Here is an 18,795-nt window from a genome sequence, read left to right as displayed (position 1 = left end):
AAGTCCTACCCAAGAGCACATAGAACATCATGTTCTTGTGGTCCTCCTTTGCACTTCCTTCCTGCAGATTCCCAGGGTGAGCAGGAGTGGATTGGGCAGCCTGATCTTCTGTACCTGTGGTCAAGAAAATTTCACCATGTTACTGTGGAATTCAGTAACTTGTCTGGCTAAGGCAGCTTCAGACCAGGCATTTGTCTGCGCTTGAAGACATCAAGAGATGGCAAAAGCACAACATCCTCCCTGGCAGTCCGTTCCTTTGCATCACTCCTACTGATTTTTTTCTGTGGTTATTGCTGTGTCAACAGGGCTAATGAAGCTCTCTATGCAGCAGCAGTATAGGTCTCAACTTTGTTTTCCATTGTTTTTATGCTTTATCTTAGAATACTGCTTTCTTTTTGGCCAGAGACTTAAGGTTAACCATGGAAAGGGAAAAGGAAAGGGGAAGGAGAAGGGAAAGGGGAAGGGAAAGGGAAAGGGAAAGGTTTCTGCCTCCCTTCATCCTCCATATTTTCCCAACCTTTTCCCGCCCACTGCTGCCATCACTGCTGGCTTGAAGGAGGTGGCTGTCTGGGTGCACCATCCCTCTCTCCCAGACTTGGCGGCCGTAACTGCAAGAACCACCGATGCCTTGTGTCCTGTGACCAGACCTGAGCAGTGCTGCTTTCCTCTCACTTGTTCCTTCCTTCTTCCAGCAGGATCTGTGCTTCCTGCTGATTTCCAACTCATGGTTCCTTATAGGAACATGACAGCTCCTACACAGCTTGTGTATGTCCTTAACCCACAGAATCAAAAAAACAAGATGCAGCTGGCAGCAGGAGCAGTGGAAATGGTGCCGTGATGGCATGAATACACAACAGCTGCAAGAGCACTGCCAGCACATGGACAGTGGGCAGGAGGTGGCCCTGGGGGCTGCTGCACCCCTGCAGGGTCACTCCCGTGCTTGTCTGCACCTTCCCCTGGCCCTGAGGGGAGGCATTTAAACCCTACCAGCACTGGGCACCCTGCTCCGGCTGACCCTGCCTAGACAGGACGAGAGGATGAGCCAGGTCACCCTGTCTTTGAGCAGTGGGAATGTCATAGGTTGGCTCCTGTGTGACTGGGCTGGGTGGGCCCCCACATGCACCAACACTCCCTACTCCAAGGTTTCATGGGAACAAGTGGCAGATGAAGGGACAGAGGAGACATAAAGCACTGCTGTCCACTCTGGGATGTGGTCTGGGCTCTCAGTGTGCACCGAGAATACAGCAGGGCAGGTCCCGACCCATTTTTGCTACTGTGGGTGTTTCCCCCTGCTCTGTTTTTACACATCCAGTTTGTTCTCTCTCCATTTCCTGGCGAGGACCCTCTCCTGAGAGCTGCCGTGGTTTTTTAATAAGTATTTTTCAAGTAGCTGGCCGAGACCCCGGGAAGGATAATGAGATCATTCCCACTGCGGAATGCAAAGCCTGCAAGCCTGTCCCGGTTGTTGTCGCTCCCAGTGGATTCTGCCCACGCTGCTGGTATTGCTGTTGCTGTTCCTCATCCCAAACACAGGAGTGTGCCCCGGACAGCACCTGATGGGATCGGGCCAGGATATGGCTCCCTCCCAACGGGAAGACCCGGGAATTGTCACTAGAACCGCTCAGAAATAACCTTCAAGACTCATTAAAATTCCACCGACGCAAACGCTGATCCCATTCATGAATCCCATTCCCCTTTCAGGACTCGCCGGCCCTCCACCTGCTATGGGCTGGGGCCGCGCTGCGGTGGGGGCGCCGGGCACCCCGATCCCCGGGCACCCCGATCCCCGGGCACCCCCGCAAGGGCACCCCGGGCCCAGGCAGCGGTCCCGGCGCGCCGCCCAGCCCCGACCGTGACCGCGGCGGAACAAAGGTGCCCGAGGGTGCCCGGGAGGTGCCGGGGGTGCCCTGCCGTGCCCGGGGGGTGCCGGGGGTGCCCTGCCGTGCCCGGGAGGTGCCCTGCCGTGCCCGGGGGGTGCCGGGGGTGCCCTGCCGTGCCCGGGAGGTGCCGGGGCCGCCGGGGCGGAGCCGCCCCCATGCAGCCAGCAGCGCAGCGCGGGCCGAGAGCGACCCCTGCCGGGCGGGGTCCGGAACGCTCCGGAGCGGGGTCTGTCCGCCCGCAGCGCCCGGGCCCCCCTGGGTGCCCGCAGGACACCCCCGGAACCCCAAATCCCGGCACACCCGCTTGCCCGCACCCCTGTCCCCCTGTCCTGGGGACTCCTGGTTTTTTTCACTCTCTGCTTTCCTTTCTCCCCCAGTCCTCTCTCAGCCCCCGCCCACCGCTGGGACAGGTTGCACAGAGGAGCTATGGCTGCCCCATCTCTGAAGTGTCCAAGACCAGGTTGGACGGGGCAACCTGGTCTAGTGGAAGGTGTCCCCCAAAAACAAGATGAGCTTAAGGTCCCTTCCAACCCCGACCCTTTCACGATTCCTCGATCCTGCAGCAGGCTCTGCCAAGCAGCCACATGCCATCTCTGTCAATTTTGTCACTGAAATGCACAACCAGCCCCTGATATAGCCACTCCTGCAGCTCTCCAAAGCTGTCCAGGGCTCTCCAGACCCTTTCCCACACAAATCCTGGGATACTTGGTTGGGCTTTTGTTTTTTCGTTTGTCCTTTCCCCTTCCCAGCACAGGCTGACGGAGGGGGCCCAAAACATGTTTGTTTTATTCTGAGGTCAGAGTTGGGCTACCGGAGGATGGAGTCCAATCTAGCTGAAAATGTATAGCTATTTTTTCCTGTGGTTACAGTTATTTTTAACACTAGTAATCTTTTACATGCAAAACTTCTCCACTTGTTCCATAACTCAGGAATAGTTGAAAGGAGGTTAATCAAACATCTGAATTAAATGTATTTTTACGCTCAGCATGGAAAACTTTAGCTGCAAACAGGAGCGTTCCAGAAGGAGTTTGGCCCAAGTCTGTGGCCATGTCTGTGGTCCCCAGCCTGCAGACAGTGACACACCGGTGACCTCAGCTCCCCTGCCGCTCAAGCACATCCCCCTGGGCAGGCTGGCTGTCTCAGGGCACCAGGGGGGCAATGAAGACCTCATTTGGTGTGTCCCACCCCACCATGACACCACCAGCATCACTGTCTCCTTTGGGATGAGGCACAGGTGGGCAGAGCTGGAAACGAGCTGTTCAGATTTTGTTCCAAGCGGCTGTGGATGGCCACAGTGTCCAGCTTGTTCTGCCCAGAGGTAACCACTCCTGTGTGTGCTGCACTCCAGTTTCAGTTTGGCTTGTCTCATCTCAGCCATCAGATTGGCATGCACTTTCACCTGCTGACCTAAGAGCCTTCTGCTAACAGCTCCATTCCCATTTTCTGCTTTTACATTCTGATATGTGACCAAATTACCCCTCACTCTTCACTAAATCCCTCACTCAGCATCACTTAAATCATACAGGCTGACTCAGTGCCCGTGTCTCCTCCCAGAGCCTTTCCCAGAGTTCCAAGGTCCCCCTACACCATGAGCAGTGGGAGCATGTGGGCCCCCACTGCCACCAGGGCCGTGTACCACCATGGCTGGACATTTGGCTCCACAAGCAGCCACTGGCATGCCCTACACAGTGCTGGGATGTGCCAGTGCAGTGGCTGCTGCTGCATGAACTGCTTGTGCATTCACATAGGTACAAGCAAGACCTCAACTCACCTCTCCTTTGGCTCCCCTTTGTGAAATGGGGATCACAGCACTTGTTTTGCAGAGAGGCCCTGCAGTTCTGTTCATGAATATAAAGTGATCTGAGCTGCTGTGGTGGAAGCTGCTGGGCTTGGGCAAAGGGGTACCAAAGGCCCAAAGCTGATGGAGCCCCAAGCAGTGTTCTCACCCAGTTGCGCTGTGGTTGCTAAGCCGAGTGTGTAATCGGCACACACAGGAGACATGTTGGCTTGGGCTGTGTCACACTCAGCAGCTCAGAGTGCTCTTACTGCTCGCTCACACTCCCCAAGAGGGGCCATCAGCATCTGCTCAGCCACCGAGGATGGTGAGGAGCAGGCGAGGATGGAGCTGGGGGCGGCGGAAGCGTGAGATGGGTGTCATCGGCACGCGGCCATGGTGCCGTCCTCAGAACAGAGAACATCCAAACCTCCCTCCTCCCCTCCACCCTCTGCCCGCCAGCTCTCCCGAATGAAGTCCCAGCTTTGTTTTCCTGATTTCCATTTTGTATCCTAAAATATTCACTCCAAGTTCCGCTTGACAGACAGCCCTAATCTAATCTCCATGTCTGCTTTCTAATTTTCGCAGCCGGGATAAAACAAATTGGCTGGCGTTAATTGCCTGTGCAGCGGCCTGGAGCTCTGAGCCGTGATTTACGAGCTCGGAGCAGGCGCTCTGCAACACATTTTTCTTAATTTATTTTTAATGAGTCTCTCAATTAATTTTCTTGGAAACATCTTAATGATGTTGGAGGCGGGTGTTAATGAGGTTTGTACCAGTGCCTCATTTTGCATATTTTAAAGTTCTGAATGGCATCATGAGCAAACTCCTGGTCCTAAAACAGAAAAAAGGTTAAGGCTAGAGAGAGGCACCCACCTGGGCTGACACTGCTGCCCTGGCTGAGGCTGAAGGGCTGCATGGACCAGTTGGGGACTGTGAGCATTGTGAGGCTGAAGCCAGCTGAGCCTACAGGGATGGCAGGACTTTGGCAGCATGGCAAGGCCAAGGGGCCACACTGGGACATGGTTGGTGGCCAGATGCTTCTTAAGAGACAGAATGAAAGCCTGGACTCAGCACCTGGGCACTGAGACACCCGTGCTGGCATCCCCTGTGTTGTGGGTGTCCCATTCCCTGCATGCCCAAGCCAGACCCTTTGGATAGGAGCACCCTGGGACACAGGATGGGGCTGCCTGGGGCTCCGGCTGTGGGGTGCTCCAGGGTGTCTCTGCCGGCCTGCAGGGTTCCCAGTAATTGCTGGTGTGTGTGCCAGCGAGAGGCAGCAGCAGGATTGCCTTTGTTTTCTCCCAGCATGTCAGTCTTCATTAAACCAGAGGAGAATGAAAAAGGATTCACTTTTGTCCCAGTCTGAACGCGGCAGCTGTTTAATTTCAATTAACGTGGCACTGAAAAGAATAACATTACGGCAGTAATTAAAGTGAGACAACTCCCACCCCCAGGACTGCAGCTCACCGAGCAGAAGGGCCAATTTGACCACCCTGTCCCCTCAGCCCCAACCAAGCATAAGTGGGCAGCTGTGGGTCAGGGCTATGGGGCTGCCCCACAGGCTCACAGAGAGCTGGAGCAGGGTCAAGCCCTTACAGACAGGCACAGCCCACAGCTCAGCATGGTGTGGCACATGTGTTGGCTCAATGCAGCATGGCATCGCATATGGCATGATGGAACATGGCACAGCGCAGCACACAGCACGAGGCTCTGTGCCCCACGGACCCTCTATGCCCCGTGGAGGCTCTGTGCCCTGGCTGTTGCTGCCTGAACAAGATTGAAAGCTGCAGGGAAATTTTGTTCCCTTGCACTGGCAGAAATTATGGTCAAATTGTGTTCTGGCCAGGGGGGGTCAGCAGCCCTGTTAGCAGCACTGTTGGTGCTGCGCCTGCTCCCACTGCCTGTGGCTGCGACCCGCTGGTGGAGCAGGTCGTCATAGCAACCGATGATTTCTATTATGGTACATCTGCGTTCACCTTCTGGGCCCAGCCGGGCCTTGGAAATTTCCAGTTAAAACACTTACCTGTGAAACTGCACTGAGCATTGCCAAGGGACAGCACACAGCACAGGGAGCCCTGTGCCACTGGCACAGGCCAGTGGCAGTTCTGTGCCCACACTCAAGGTGTGGCTGGCACTCAGGGACCCGCTCTGCTGCTCTGAGCACCCAGGCACTGTGGGGTGGCCCCAGGCAGGGCGAGTCTACCGGCCACACACACGCTCTGCCTCCCCTGGGGCCTGTGGCCTGCGGCTCCGCCAGGACGTGCCCCTGCAGCGGATCTCCCTGGCCCTGCCCCGAGCAAGAGGTGCGAAGCAGAGGGACCACACTGTGGAGGCTGCTGTGCCTGACTGTCCTAGGGCACAGCCCCAAGTGTGACACCACTGCTGGTCCCGCTGCCACCCAGCCCTGGCCACAGGCCTGTGGCGTGTCCTGGGGCCAGCCGTAGGCTGAGTTCAGCCTGAGGACAGGGCAGGGGCAGCGTGAGGGCGGCAAGGCCCCGCCATGGCACAAGGGTGTTGCCGTGTCCTGGCCCAGTTCTGAGGATGATGACTCGAACCTGGTGACCTCATAGTGGCAGACAGGGAAGTGTCACGGCCTGCTGTGGACAAAGAGCGGTGAGGAGGATCATGGCTCAGGAAGACTGCGGTGAGGACTGTGGGCAGGTGGGGTCAGGTGCTGCTGAGGGTGGGCTGCGGTCCCGCACAGCTCTACCCTGCTTTTCTAGGTGTCCCAGGCTCAGCCTCTCCTGCTGGCACCAGGTGCTCCTCTGATGGGGAGTGGCAGTGTCAATGCCATGGGATGGTGGGGCTGCCCCAGGCAGGGCTGGGTGACATCCCTGGGACTGAGTGTTGTCTGGTGCTACAGGAAAGGCCTGTCCCCTGTTGTGGTCCTTCCAGCAGCGAGGGATTGGCCAAAATGTGGCACATCCAGGGAGGTTCCTGTACCTCAGGGCCAGCCTGAGGGTTCAAAGGTATCACTGTACAGGGCTACCAGAGGCAGAGGAGACAACACCAGAGCTCAGTGACTCCATCCAGCAGCTTCAGCAGGAGACAGAGGCCAGGCAGTCCCAGGTGAGCAGTGCCAACCCTGTGCTCAACCCAGGTGCTGGTCATGTGGCCACAGGCTGGCAGCCAGGTGGTACAGGAGACGCTGGCCAGCCTTGACTGAGCCACCAGACAGCTCATCCCCAGGGCTGGGGAGAGCACAAGGACTTGGAAGTATCCAGTCTTGCTGTGGTTGCACTGGTCCCATGGCCACCACTTCCCATAGTGCCACAGTTCATGCTGGTGTCACTGCAGTGCTGAGGGCCAGTGGTGTTGGAGGCTTGGCCATTTGTGAGCCCAGGGGGGCTGTGTATGTCACACACACACACACACAGAGGGTGGTGGTGTCTGGAGGTGGATAGGGTTGCACCCACCTGTCAGCAATACGCTCTGTTGCTGCTCTGCACTAAACCAGGACTGCCACAGTTGTTCGGCCCTGGTGTCTGCCCAGGCAGGAGCTGCAAGATGGGCTGGCCACAGTGATGAGCTGCACAGATGCTGCTCACACCATGTCCTAGGGCCAAAGGCAATCGCTGGTGCCGGAGCCACAGCCTGGGGAGCCCGGAGTATGCCAGGACACACAGCAGCAGGAGCTGGAGCCAGCTGAGGTACTGGCCACGATCCAGTCACTGCAGCGGGACCTGGACTTCTGCAGGGATGTGAATCGCAAGAGACTGGCCCAGCTGCAGCAGCAGGAGTGTGAAATGGAGCAAGAGCATCAGGACTTGGTCTTTCTGATGAAGCAGTGCCAGGTGCTGATGGACAAGGTACCAGTGCTGGACACAACAGCTGCAGGCCACGCTGCATGTATCCCTCACTGCCTTCCCATCACAGGCACCATGCCTTCCCCACAGCCTGTGCAAACAGCTGGTGAACCCCTATGGGAGGGTAGGGGATGTCCTGCCAGCCACACAAGGGACAGGGTTGTAGCGTCACACCCTGTACAGAGCAGCACAGTCACAGGACAGGCATGGCTGGCACAACACAGTCCACCCAGGTGAGCTGGAAGACTGCAGCCCCTCAATGGCCCCACTGACACCCTGGGCACTGTCCCAGGGCTGGCAGCACTGCTGCAGCCTGCAACTCATCAGCGAGCTGGGATCACCACTCTCCCTGTGACCATGCTCTATCACAGGTCAGGGACCACAGGGATGGCTTTCTAGGGTTGCTGGCTGTCCAGCAGACATTGCCACAACAGGGAGGGCACGGTGGAGGCTGCACAGGGATGAAAGCCAGCAGCCTTCCTGCCTCCCACCTGGTGCAGGCCACATTCCTCTGCCACAGGCCCTCCCCCCACAGCTCATTGTCCATGGGTTGACACAAAGTGGCTCCATCTCCAGCCCCAGCTCTGCACAGCAGGGGCACAGGGTGATCCCACATCCTACTGGCTACCCACAGGTCAGTGATGCATCCCTCCACCTGAAGGACCAAGCAGTGCAGACAGAGGTCACCTCCAACGCGGCTGCCCACAGCCATTCTGTCACCAGCCACGATATCCCAGTGGAGAGCAGAAAGCTCCTCGAGCAGGTCAGTGCCAGCAACCCCCCAGCCACTGCACTAAGTCTAGGGGGAAGTAGCCAGGGGGGCACAGGAGCCAGTACATCTGGTGTCCCAAAACATGCTGCAGGGCCGAGCCCTGCTCCACTTCCCTCAGAAACCCTGGGGCAGGCTGGGTGGCAGCAACGCCAGCCTGTCCCCACTGCCTCATACAGCCGGCACCGGCTGGCCCGGAGCTTCCTGCAGCACAAGGAGGGCAGCTGTGCCCCTGCTCAGGGAAGGGCACACAGCATGAGGCCAACCCAACAGATGCACTGCCTTCTCTGCAGCTGGGGACACAGGCGCAGAGTCAGGACCTGCAGCACAGCCCGGCTCAGCTGCAGCAGCAGTTTGGAGGCACCGAGGCCCAGAAGCAGCAGAGTCTGCAGCAGCTGAGCGGAGCCAAGGAGACCATCCAAGGCCCACATCAAGAAGTGGTAGAGCTGCAGCAACAGGTGAGGGCAGGGCAGGACAGGAATGCAGCCTCAGTGCCAGGGCCCTCTCCTGCCTCCAGGAGAGGTTCAGCCTGCCCATGGTGCAGCCAACCACTCTCCCTGCCCCACAGCTTTGTGGGCAGGTGCAGGACACAGCTAACCTGCAGAAAGAACTGGCCCAAGCCCGGCAACAGAGCACCAAGCAGGAGAAAAAGATTGCAGTCCACAAGACACAGAGCCAGCAGCTCCATCAGGGGCTGAGGAAGAGCTCCCAGGAGCAGAGGAAGCAAGAGGTAAGGATGTCTCAAGCCTTCCTGTGGGACACCAGGAGTCTGTCCTCAGGCCATCTTTCTCACTGTGCCACTGGCATGTCTACTCCCTCCAGGAGAGCCTGCATGACCTGAGCAGACTAGCCCAACACTGGCAGCAGCTACATGTGGACAGTGAGAAAGCTCTGGCTCTGCGAGAAGAGGAGCTGGTTGTCTGCAAGGTGGAGCTGGCTTTCCTTATGGAAGAGCTCAGCAAGGTGACAGAGCAGGTGCAGGATACAGACAGGCATTCAAGATACACCAGGCAGGATGTAAAACCCACACCTCACAGTCAGAACACCTGAGCAGCCCCACAAGTGGCAGCAGCTGAAAAAGTGAGCAGAATCCTGGCACAGCCTGGCCTGAAAGAGGGCCGGGCCAACAGTCCCAGGTGTGCAGGGACAGCTGGGCACAAGCTACCTGTCAAGGGCATGGGCTGTGGGAGAACTGCCTTTGCATGAGTACAGGCCAGGGTTGAAACAGGGACAGGCTGTATTTGTCCTCCAGGTCACTGAAATTCTATGCCTCCTTCCAGGTTCTCCAGGGCAACAATCTGACAGCACTAGCCTCGCACAATTCTGCAGAGCTGCCTCCACCCAACACTCGCCTCTGGGACAAGAAGCAGCGCAAAACAAAGCAAGGATTAAGACTGACAACCTTTAAACAAATAAAATTCTTTCTGTTCTGTAGCAAAATTAGTGCCAAGCACCAAAGCCTTCCTGGGCCAAAAGCTGTAGAGATCTCACAGAATACAGTGTAGGGCACTCTCCTGAGATTCAGCTGCTCCTGGAAGTCCTTAAGTCTCAAAGCAACAGGTACTGCCTTCTCAGAGGCCAAAGCGGGCTGGGGTGCGTCGTGGCGTCAAGGGCTCCCCCTGCTCCTTCCGCCCAGGGGTGTAGATTTTAGTAGATCTGTTGGAGAGGACGAGGGTGATTAATGGAAAAGGCAACCTTTCTCTGTGCCAGAATGCCCATGGGGAAGCTGGGATGCTCCATGCAGGCAAGCCATGGCCAGGCAGGGCCAGCACCCACCTTGCACTGCCCAGTGGGTTACGGCGCTCCTGCTCCTCCCGGCGGGCACGCAGCTGCTCCTCGGCCAAAGCCATCTCCTCCTCCATGGCAGACACTTCCTCCTTGGCACGCCGGCGGTTCTCCTGGAGCAAGGCAGCAGCAGGTCAGGGACAGGAGAGAGATGGCCTATTCCCTCCAAGTCAAAAAACACACACACAGCAGCAGAAACAGCACACAGTGGGCCTGCTGTCTGCTAGCTCATCTTGGACAGGAGACTTACCTGGCGTGACTTGCCAGCATGTTTGATACTGTAGAACATGGGGCCCAGCTCTGCCAGCCACTCTCCATCCACAGCAGTGACACACTGCATGTATTCCTGCAGGGACAGAAGTGAAGACCAGGGTAGCAGGATGGTACTCTTGGGGCCTGGGCACCATGACTAGAGCCATGGCAGCTCCCTTCCTCCCCCACTTGCTGATGGCACTTCTCAGGCTGGGACCATACCCCTTCCAGACAATTCCTCCTGGCCTCAGGAGGCCCCCTGCTATGGGTTGGATTTGGTGAGACCACAAGAAGGTTCAAACATGTCCCACAGAGGACAGATAAAAATATTGGGAAAGGGATGAACAGGTCCCTGCAGATTACACAGTCATGCCTAGTTGGTATAGATGGGAAAGGCTGAGAACTGTCACTCACAGCCACCCCAGTCTCACAGCAAAGCCCTCCCATCTTCCTCGGAGCACTTGTCACCCTTCCTGCTAGCCCTCAGCTCAAGCTCACCTTTGTGGTCATAACCAATTCGTGATACACAATGTAGTCTGGTGTGTAGCCCATGCCAAACAGAGAGCTCGTGGGGTGCAGGTGGCAGGGCATGCCTGTGCGGATGTTCACATACTCCCCAATGCCCTGCAAAAACAAGTGTGCTTAGCCCACCTGATCCCAGGCAGGGCCTCACAGCCCCCAGACAGCTCAGACACCTCTCACCTTCAGCTTTGCAGCCTGATGGAAATATGCAGCACAGATGCACTTCCTGACAACATCCCAGTCCGTACCACAGGATGCCAGGCTCATCCGCTGCTGCACCATAATGTCCTTGAGCTGGGCACGCACCTCCCGCACCTGCAAAGGTGTGTGCTGGTCAGAGCCCTCTCCTGCACAAGGCTCCCTCCCCCAGCCCCATGGCCACAGCCTCACCTTCCGCATGGCCTTGGCATGGATGAAGTGCTGATTGCACCACAGGGTAGAATAGCTGTTGTTTTTCCACTGCAGGTAAACATTCAGGTAAGTCAAGTGATCACTCTCTGGAACAGCAAATTTCTCCCGCACTTGGTCACTCTCCTCCTCCCGGCCCTGAAGGGTGAGCAAAGAACATGGGTTAGTCAGGGAAAAAGCAGGGACCCCAAGCAGTGAAAGGCCCCAAGCTGCTGGAACGAAACGGGTACCTTAGGCCGGTAAAAGATGGCAGGCACAGACAACATGGAGACAACGAGCAAGATCTCAGAGCTGCAACCCATGTCGCAGGAGACTATGAGCATTTTGGAGAGTGCAGGGTCCAGTGGGAACTCCACCATGAGACGTCCCGTTGAGGTCAGACCACCTGTAGGAACAGCACAGGGATCACTGATCAGCAACTGGGCAGGTCCCAGTTCCATGTGCTGGCAGCTTGCCCCAGCAGCCAATACCTGTGTTATCCAGGGCCCCCAGGATCCACAGCTGGTACATGGAGTTCAGCATGTTGTCCTCAGGGGGTGGATCCATGAAGTGGAACTGCAGCAGGTCCTGCACACCCAAGGACTTGAGCAAGAGCACTACATTGGCAAGGTTGGTGCGCTGGATCTCGGGCACCGTGGTTGTCAGTAGCTCATTCTTGTAAGCACTCTGGGTGTAAAGCCTGGGAACAGATGCCAAGAGCATGCTCCTCCTGTTCTGGCCACTGTGTTCCTTACAGACTTGCCAGCCTCTGCCCAGCCCAGCCCAGCATGGCATGGCACAAGGCAGCAACCCTGCACCCAGACAGTGGGACCCTTGGGAGGCACCTCTACCCCAGCCAAAGTGTGTCCTCCCCAGCACATCGGGGTGTTTGGGCTGCAGCACAGCACCTGCCCAAGCACAGCCCTTCCCTGGTCTCAGAGCAAAGCCTGGGAAAGGCCTTTGGCTTGGCTGTTATCCTGACAGCATCCAGGGCGGAACAGCCAAAAGTGAAGATGGGCACAGGAAGAAGCTGGAGCACATCCTTTTCTCTGCAGAGGCACTGGGTCCAAAGGAGAAGTCCTTCAGGCCTGCCTGCTGCCCACATCCCTCCAAAGTTCAAGATAATGAACAGCTCCAGTGAGAAAAAAACATACGTAACTTGATGCCAAGCTGGGGATACAAGAGGAACAGGAACACCAGTGATGTGCCTACCTGAAGCAGTGGCCTGGGCCTGTCCGGCCAGCTCGGCCTGCCCTCTGATTGGCATTGGCCTGACTGATGGGGTAGATCTGCAGTGCATCCATGCCTATGCGGGGGTTAAAAACCTGTAGGGTGCAAGATCAGATGGAAGTAAGAGGAAGGCTGGATCACAATCACAGGAAAGATCACAGACAGACAGTACAGGAAATCCTAGCTGACCTTCAACTTGCAGTAGCCAGAGTCAATCACAAACATGATGCCATCCACTGTCAGTGAGGTCTCTGCAATGTTAGTGGCAACGATGCACTTCCTGACCCCATCGGGAGCCTGCAAGCACACTACACATCAGTCACATCCCTGGGCAAGGCTCTGCTCCCCCGGGACGAGAGTGGAGCAGCAACACAGAGCCCCAAGTGACAGCTGGAATGGGGGCTATGCTTTCTCTCACCCTCCACATTCAATACAGAGGCATGTCTGCACCCCTCCCTCCTGCTCTGTACTGCCTCCTGCTCCAGTTTTCCCTGTCCCCACCCCTATCACAGATCACACATCAGCACCTTCTGGAAGATCTTGGCCTGCAAGTCCGAGGGCAGCTGAGAATAGATTGGCAGTACAGCAAGAGCAGGTGCCTTCTCCAGCTCCTCAAGGTGCTCCACAATTTGCTCCGAGGTCACCTAAACACAAAGAGGGGTATAAACATCAAAATGAAACAAGGGGGTAGGACAGTGCCTGCCCTTCCAGCTCACCTCGATATCCTCCTGGCCAGGCATGAAGACGAGGATGTCTCCAGGAGCACCAGACAAGTGGACCTGCAGGGCTTGTTTCACTGCAGCCTCCACATAATCCTCCTGTGGGGTCTGAAAGGCAGAGCCCACCTTAACAAGGGCCAATAACCTCATCTGGCCTGTCCTGAGTGCAGCACACCATGGCCACTCCTCCCATCCTGTGTGTCCACCTCAGAGTACAGCACATCCAGATCACAACCCCCTCCTGTCACAACAGCACTTCCCTCCACAACACTGACCATACCTTGCTGAAAAGAATATCCACAGGGAAAGTGCGCCCAGGAATGTGGAAAATGGGAACATTCCCAAAAAAGGAGGCAAACTTTTCTGCATCCATGGTGGCCGAGGTGACAACAAGCTTCAGATCTGAGCGTCGGGCCACCACCTAGAAAGCAGATGAAAAGAACAGTAAGGAAGGGGCATTTGTGCATGGCTGTGGGCTGCTTCCATTCTTACTGAGACAATAGCACAGAATAGAGCTTCTGCTGTAGTACAGAGGCACTGGTAGCTCATGCCAGGGACCACAGATGCTATATGATCTGTGCAGTTAAAAAGACCCACCAACCTCAGTCCAGGAAGCCTTAATCTAGCAAAGATCTCTGTACTGAGAGTTCTGACACTCAGCCAGCGAGACTCTGGCAGCACTAGGAGAGATTTAACCCTCCAGAACCAGGAACCCAGATGCTGGAGCAGCAAGTGCAGACTGAGATATGGCAACTTTGCTTCCCTCTCCCAGACCTGGCAGAGAAGGGCTGTCCCTGCCAACACTCTGCTCAAAGTGCCCCCCGCTGCTGTCCTGTAGGCCGGGCTCACACACACCTCCCGAAGCAGCCCGAAGAGCACATCAGTGTTGAGCGAGCGCTCGTGTGCCTCATCCATGATGATAGCACTGTAGTTGTCCAGGTCAGCCTCCCTCAGCGACTCACGGAGGAGGATCCCATCTGTCATGTACTTGATCACTGTGTTCTCGGACGTGCAGTCCTCAAAACGGATGGCATAGCCCACCTAGGAGGGTAGAGATACCAGCAAGTCTTCCAACAGCCCCATGCACTCACTGTCATCGGGTGGTAACCCTGCACCCCTTGCCAGACTCACCTCCTCCCCCAGACGCACCCCCATCTCCTCGCTGACACGCTTGGCCACTGACATGGCGGCCACTCTGCGGGGCTGGGTGCAGCCGATCATGCCGTAGTCAGTGTAGCCGTCCTCGTGCAGGTACTGTGTCAGCTGAGTCGTCTTCCCGCTCCCTGTCTCCCCAACCACAATCACAATGCTGTTGTCTCTGAGGAAAGGGAAAAAGTATTTCTTTGTACACCACAAAGAAGGGCTTCTGCGTTCACCAGCCAAGTGTCATCCTGCTCAGCTAGGAGCTGCCACCACCCACAGAAAGCAATGGGGTTTGTTCCCCAAGAATACAGCTTCCAAACGGCCATTGAATCTAGAAGAATTCCTCACTTGGGTTCCAAAACATAGGCCAATGCCCTGGGGATGCCCTGGCAGCCATACCTGAGGATGGAGAGCAGTTCCTGCTGCACAGCAAAGATGGGCAGGTATTGTCTCTGCTCCAGGATCGATTTTTTCTTGGCAAACTCACTACTGGCTTCACTTTTTTCTTTCATGTGTTCAGCAAACTTCTGCTCAGTCCTAAGGAAACATCACAAGTCCTGAAGCTGCCTCTCCACACACTCTGCTATACCCACAGCCCCCATCACCACCTGAGCAGAGTAATTCAGAGCAAGTCCCTACTTGTAATCCACTTTGCCATCTTCTGTCACCATTTCATCCTTCTCCTCTTCTTTTTTGATCCCCATAATGTCTCCCAGTTTAGTACCTGCCAGCTCCCAGTGCTTGTGCTGAGCCTGGAAGGACAAAGAGCAGCACAACTTTACCACAGGAAGCACACACAATCCTACTTATAAGACTAGGAAAAGATATGTGTACCACAATTTCCCAATGCAGAATGCACACCCCACTCTTCATCAGGTCTCCCTCTTCCAAATGAACTGGAGCAGAGTTTTAAGATGCTGCTATGGATACAGGCACAGGATGAGCAACTGCCTCCTGAGAAAATAGTATGCCATACTGCCACCATACTGTCTGATGGCTGTCCCCAAGCTAACTGGCACTCTTCTCCTGCTTTCTTCTTCCACGATCCAAATGTCCTTTGGATCAGCCTCCTCTGCATAAGTGCACAGTGATTCATATCCCAGGCAGTATCCAAGGCCAATCACAGCACAGCAGCTGCTATGAGGCAATGCAGTGAGCTGTGCGGCCAAGATGTCCCAAGTCACAAAAATATGAACTCCTTATCATCACTGCTGCCAAAGCCTGAATTCTGCAGAGTCCAAATAAGGCTGTGAGGCACTACCTAACATGTACAGATGGCAGTAAGCCAAAAGGTCACAGCATACCCTCTTACGCTCCTTCTGCTCCCTGTGCTTGCGCACCAGCTGGCTGCCTTTCCGGGCTATGATGGCCAAATCCGAGGTGGCATCCTTCACAGGGATGACTGGTTCTGGCTGGAGGGAGGAGGCATTGCTTCAGTACAAAGGGCTCATACATGCAGCAATCAGCACCTTCAGCTACAGCCTCTACCTGTTTGGTGAAGACAATCCTTCCATCTAGGAAAGGGGGCACCAGGTTGTGCACCAACAAATGAACTTTAGCAGAGTTATCCTCTTCAAAATCTTCGTCCACTTCAATCCGATGGACCACACCGCTGGTCAGCATGCGATTCGTCTCCCAGCGCTCGTTATCCTGCAGGAAACAACATATCATAAACACAGAGAAGACGCCACAAAAAGCCCCAGAGATCACACCAGAACACTGAGCTCAGGCTGGGGTGCCACACTGGTAACAGGATGGAACTGGTGGTTCTGACCTAGGGAGCCTGAAAGTGAGCACGAGGGAAGAAACAGTAGCTGGAAGTAGCGTACAAGAAAGACTGACCACGTGAGGCAATGGTCAACAGGACTGCCTCCAAGGAAATGCAGGACAGACATTGCCCACAAGGTCCCTATCCCACTCAGAATGCATGAAGAAGCCTGGACATAGTGCTGCTCGTGTGCTGAGGACAGCTGCCCCCCAGGTAGCATCCACTGGGCCAACATTGGACAGTCTCAGTAAATGTAGCTCACACTCAGAACAACAGGAGCACAGGCCTCTGCACTCCTTCTGCCTTGGACACTGCAATCCAGTAACCACTCCAACTGCAAAGTCTGCCCATGCAGGAGACACAGAGCTGGAATTTCCAGGGTAACTCAATCAGAGTTTGCCTGTGAGCCCTCCATCAGCCTGGGCCAGGACTGAGAGCGTCCTTCTCCACTTCATAGCAAGGGCTTAGCCCGTGGGGTCTCTCAAGAGGCAGCCAACCCCACGTGTTCAGAGCAGCCAATCCCACATCTCAGCCCTACCTCATTGATCTGTCGCCGCTGTGCTGAGATCCGCTTCTGCCTCTGCTTGTGTAAGTGCTGCTCACGCTTCTTCACATACTCCTCCGAGGAGTAGGCCAAGGGGTTGTGAAACTCGTCATAGCCCTCATCCATCATGTACCAGTCCCGGTCAGCTTGCTGGGAAGTGAGAGGTGCAGCGCTGAGCTCTGCCTGGTCCCCACAGCCTGGCAGCCCCAAGCCCCTCACCTGCCCCCGGCTCTCACCCGCTGGTCATCCTCCCACTGCTGCCGCTCCTCCTCCGTCTCGAAGGTGATGCCCTCCTCCCCGTCTGCGCGCCGCCCTGCGGGTGAGACAGTTGGTCCAGAATGCTCCCGAGGAAACCCTACAGAGCTGACACTTGTGCAGGGAACGGGATTCCGTGCTGCCTGCCCCAGGCGGTCCAGCCCCAACTCCTCACCTCTCCCTCGGGACAGCCGTGGCGTGGCCCCCAGGTGCTTCCTGTCATCAGCCCACTCGTTGTACTTGTACGATGGGGTGGGCAATGGTGTCTTGTCTGAGTACCTGCTCCTCACAGACCTGAAAACGCAGCACGAGTGAGGACCTGGTGCCACAGCCCAGCACTGTTTGCAAGCACACCGTCCCCTTTCTGCAGCCCCACAGCCTACAGCCCTGCCCCAGGCACTGGTACCTGTCCCGCTCCCGCCGGTCCGTGTCCCGCAGTGACGATGGCCGGTGGCTGCGCTCCGAGTCCCGGTAGGAAGGTGTGGGTGAGGGAGATTCCCACTGTGAGCGACGGGCACTGCTGCAGCCACTATCATCTTCCTCCCAGCTGGAGCGAGATGGTGTGGCTGCATCTGGCAGAGGAGGTGGGGTTTGATGCCTGATGTTCAAACAGCGGCCCCGAGCATCTGGAGCTACCTAACACCTTCTAGTGAGGAGCAGGGAGAGAGACTATTCATTTGCCCTCCCTCTAAGGGCAGGGGCTGACCAAGTGATTTCAAGGAATTGCCAAAGGGCCACAATTCTATCACACAGACCCAGAATAAATGCCACTCTGCAGAGATCTGCCAGATTTTCACACATCTCTGTCCTGATACAACCACCAGGAAGCAAAAAAAAAACCCAAGACCCTCCCTGTTAGGTCTCACACAGGAGCTCTACTGGATCCCGCTCCCACCTTTGGGTCGATGTCGGGGGCTCTCAGGTTCGCTCCTCCTGCTGCTTCGTTCTGATGAGCCATCCCTTTCTGATCTGCTGCTGTGACGACTCCTGTCCCGCTCCTCTGTGAAAACAAAGCAGGATCAGGTGCCTACTGCACATACAAGCTTCCCAAGTCTGCTGCAGAAATCACCACAAACATTAGCTAAGGACTACAAACAGGCGGTGGGACAAGCCCAGACCCAAAGAAAGAAGCACCACAAAGGTCTCTGAGCAGTTACCACGGTCCCGTTTACGATCGTGGTCCCGATCCCTACTGCGTTCCTTCTTCCGTTCCTTCTCCTCCTTGGAGGAGGCAAAGACTCCGTGTTCCCGACGTTCCCTCTCCCGCTGCCGGCTGCGTTCCCAGAACTCCTCGCTGACACCCCCTGTGTACGAAGGTGTCTCCACGTGGACGGAGCGGTAATGCCTGGGCAGGCAGAGCAGAAAGAAGAAACGCTCAGGAGTGCTAAGCAACAGATGACTTTCAGCTGGTCACGTACGGCTCCAGTTCCAAGATCTGCCCTAGTGGCTCGCAGTCGCTCTCAGGCCTCCCTCCCCGCCACGCCGGAGGCCGCAGCCCCGTGACACCGCCTGTGCTCGCCCCTCGCTCCCTTCCCGGCCGGGAGCGAACCCCGCGGGCATCATGAGCAGCCCCCCCCCGAAGACCCCACCTGTTCCTGCGAGCTTTGCGGCTGCTCCGGTCGTCCCCGTCCTCTTCCTCGTCCTCGTCCTCCTCCTCGGCGCTGCCCGCCTCGTCACGACCCTCTTCCCAGTCTTTGTAGGATGCGACCCGGGATCGCTTTCCCCCGGCCGCCTCCTCCTGGCGCTCCCGCCGCTTCTGCGCCGCCAGCACGTCCAGCCCCAGCAGGGACGCGCGCGGGGCCGGCGCCTTGAAGACGTGCTGCTCGGTGCCCTGCGCCCGCTGCACCAGCCCGCCCGCCTCGCCGCCCGGGCTCGTCCCCGACAGCCGGTGCAGCGACTCCTCGCTGGCCGCGGCCATGGCGGGCCCCGCCGCCGGCACCGCCCGCAGCTCCCTCAGC

General features: G+C 56.7%; 2 protein-coding genes across 3 annotated transcripts in view; one reads left to right on the top strand and one right to left on the bottom strand.

Moving 5' to 3' along the window:
* The window catches only part of LOC126638024 (transcription factor SPT20 homolog), a 36,848-nt gene extending 27,111 nt beyond the window's left edge, over nucleotides 1-9,737 (top strand). The window contains exons 3-8 of the mRNA XM_050311634.1: nucleotides 7,218-7,466; nucleotides 8,098-8,226; nucleotides 8,526-8,690; nucleotides 8,801-8,962; nucleotides 9,055-9,195; nucleotides 9,513-9,737. Coding sequence (XP_050167591.1) covers nucleotides 7,218-7,466; nucleotides 8,098-8,226; nucleotides 8,526-8,690; nucleotides 8,801-8,962; nucleotides 9,055-9,195; nucleotides 9,513-9,737 — 1,071 coding nt within the window. The remainder of the gene's footprint in view (nucleotides 1-7,217; nucleotides 7,467-8,097; nucleotides 8,227-8,525; nucleotides 8,691-8,800; nucleotides 8,963-9,054; nucleotides 9,196-9,512) is intronic.
* On the bottom strand, nucleotides 9,621-18,770 carry DHX38 (DEAH-box helicase 38). 2 transcript variants are annotated; one of them, XM_050311195.1, is made up of 26 exons: nucleotides 18,427-18,770; nucleotides 17,995-18,182; nucleotides 17,733-17,837; nucleotides 17,244-17,409; nucleotides 17,013-17,131; nucleotides 16,819-16,895; nucleotides 16,577-16,732; nucleotides 15,759-15,920; nucleotides 15,575-15,682; nucleotides 14,910-15,022; nucleotides 14,670-14,807; nucleotides 14,259-14,445; nucleotides 13,983-14,168; nucleotides 13,408-13,548; nucleotides 13,125-13,235; nucleotides 12,936-13,052; nucleotides 12,598-12,705; nucleotides 12,391-12,503; nucleotides 11,670-11,878; nucleotides 11,430-11,584; nucleotides 11,182-11,337; nucleotides 10,972-11,106; nucleotides 10,768-10,893; nucleotides 10,268-10,363; nucleotides 10,009-10,130; nucleotides 9,621-9,888 (listed from the first exon to the last, which is right to left on the bottom strand). In XM_050311195.1, exons 1-26 carry the CDS (start codon nucleotides 18,753-18,755, stop codon nucleotides 9,804-9,806), a joined length of 3,708 nt encoding a protein of 1,235 aa, XP_050167152.1. In that variant the 5' UTR covers nucleotides 18,756-18,770; the 3' UTR covers nucleotides 9,621-9,803. The 2 variants fall into 2 exon arrangements, with proteins under 2 accessions (XP_050167152.1, XP_050167153.1); XM_050311196.1 differs by lacking the exon at nucleotides 18,427-18,770 and having other exon boundaries at nucleotides 17,244-17,338; nucleotides 17,995-18,137.
* Nucleotides 18,771-18,795: the final 25 nt, after the last annotated feature.

This window comes from Myiozetetes cayanensis, unplaced genomic scaffold, assembly GCF_022539395.1.
Source record: "Myiozetetes cayanensis isolate MyiCay16 unplaced genomic scaffold, myiCay2020 scf16, whole genome shotgun sequence".
Taxonomy (NCBI): Eukaryota; Metazoa; Chordata; class Aves; order Passeriformes; family Tyrannidae; genus Myiozetetes; species Myiozetetes cayanensis.
Note: the sequence above shows the minus strand (reverse complement) of the source record. Positions and strands in the feature narration are given on the sequence as shown.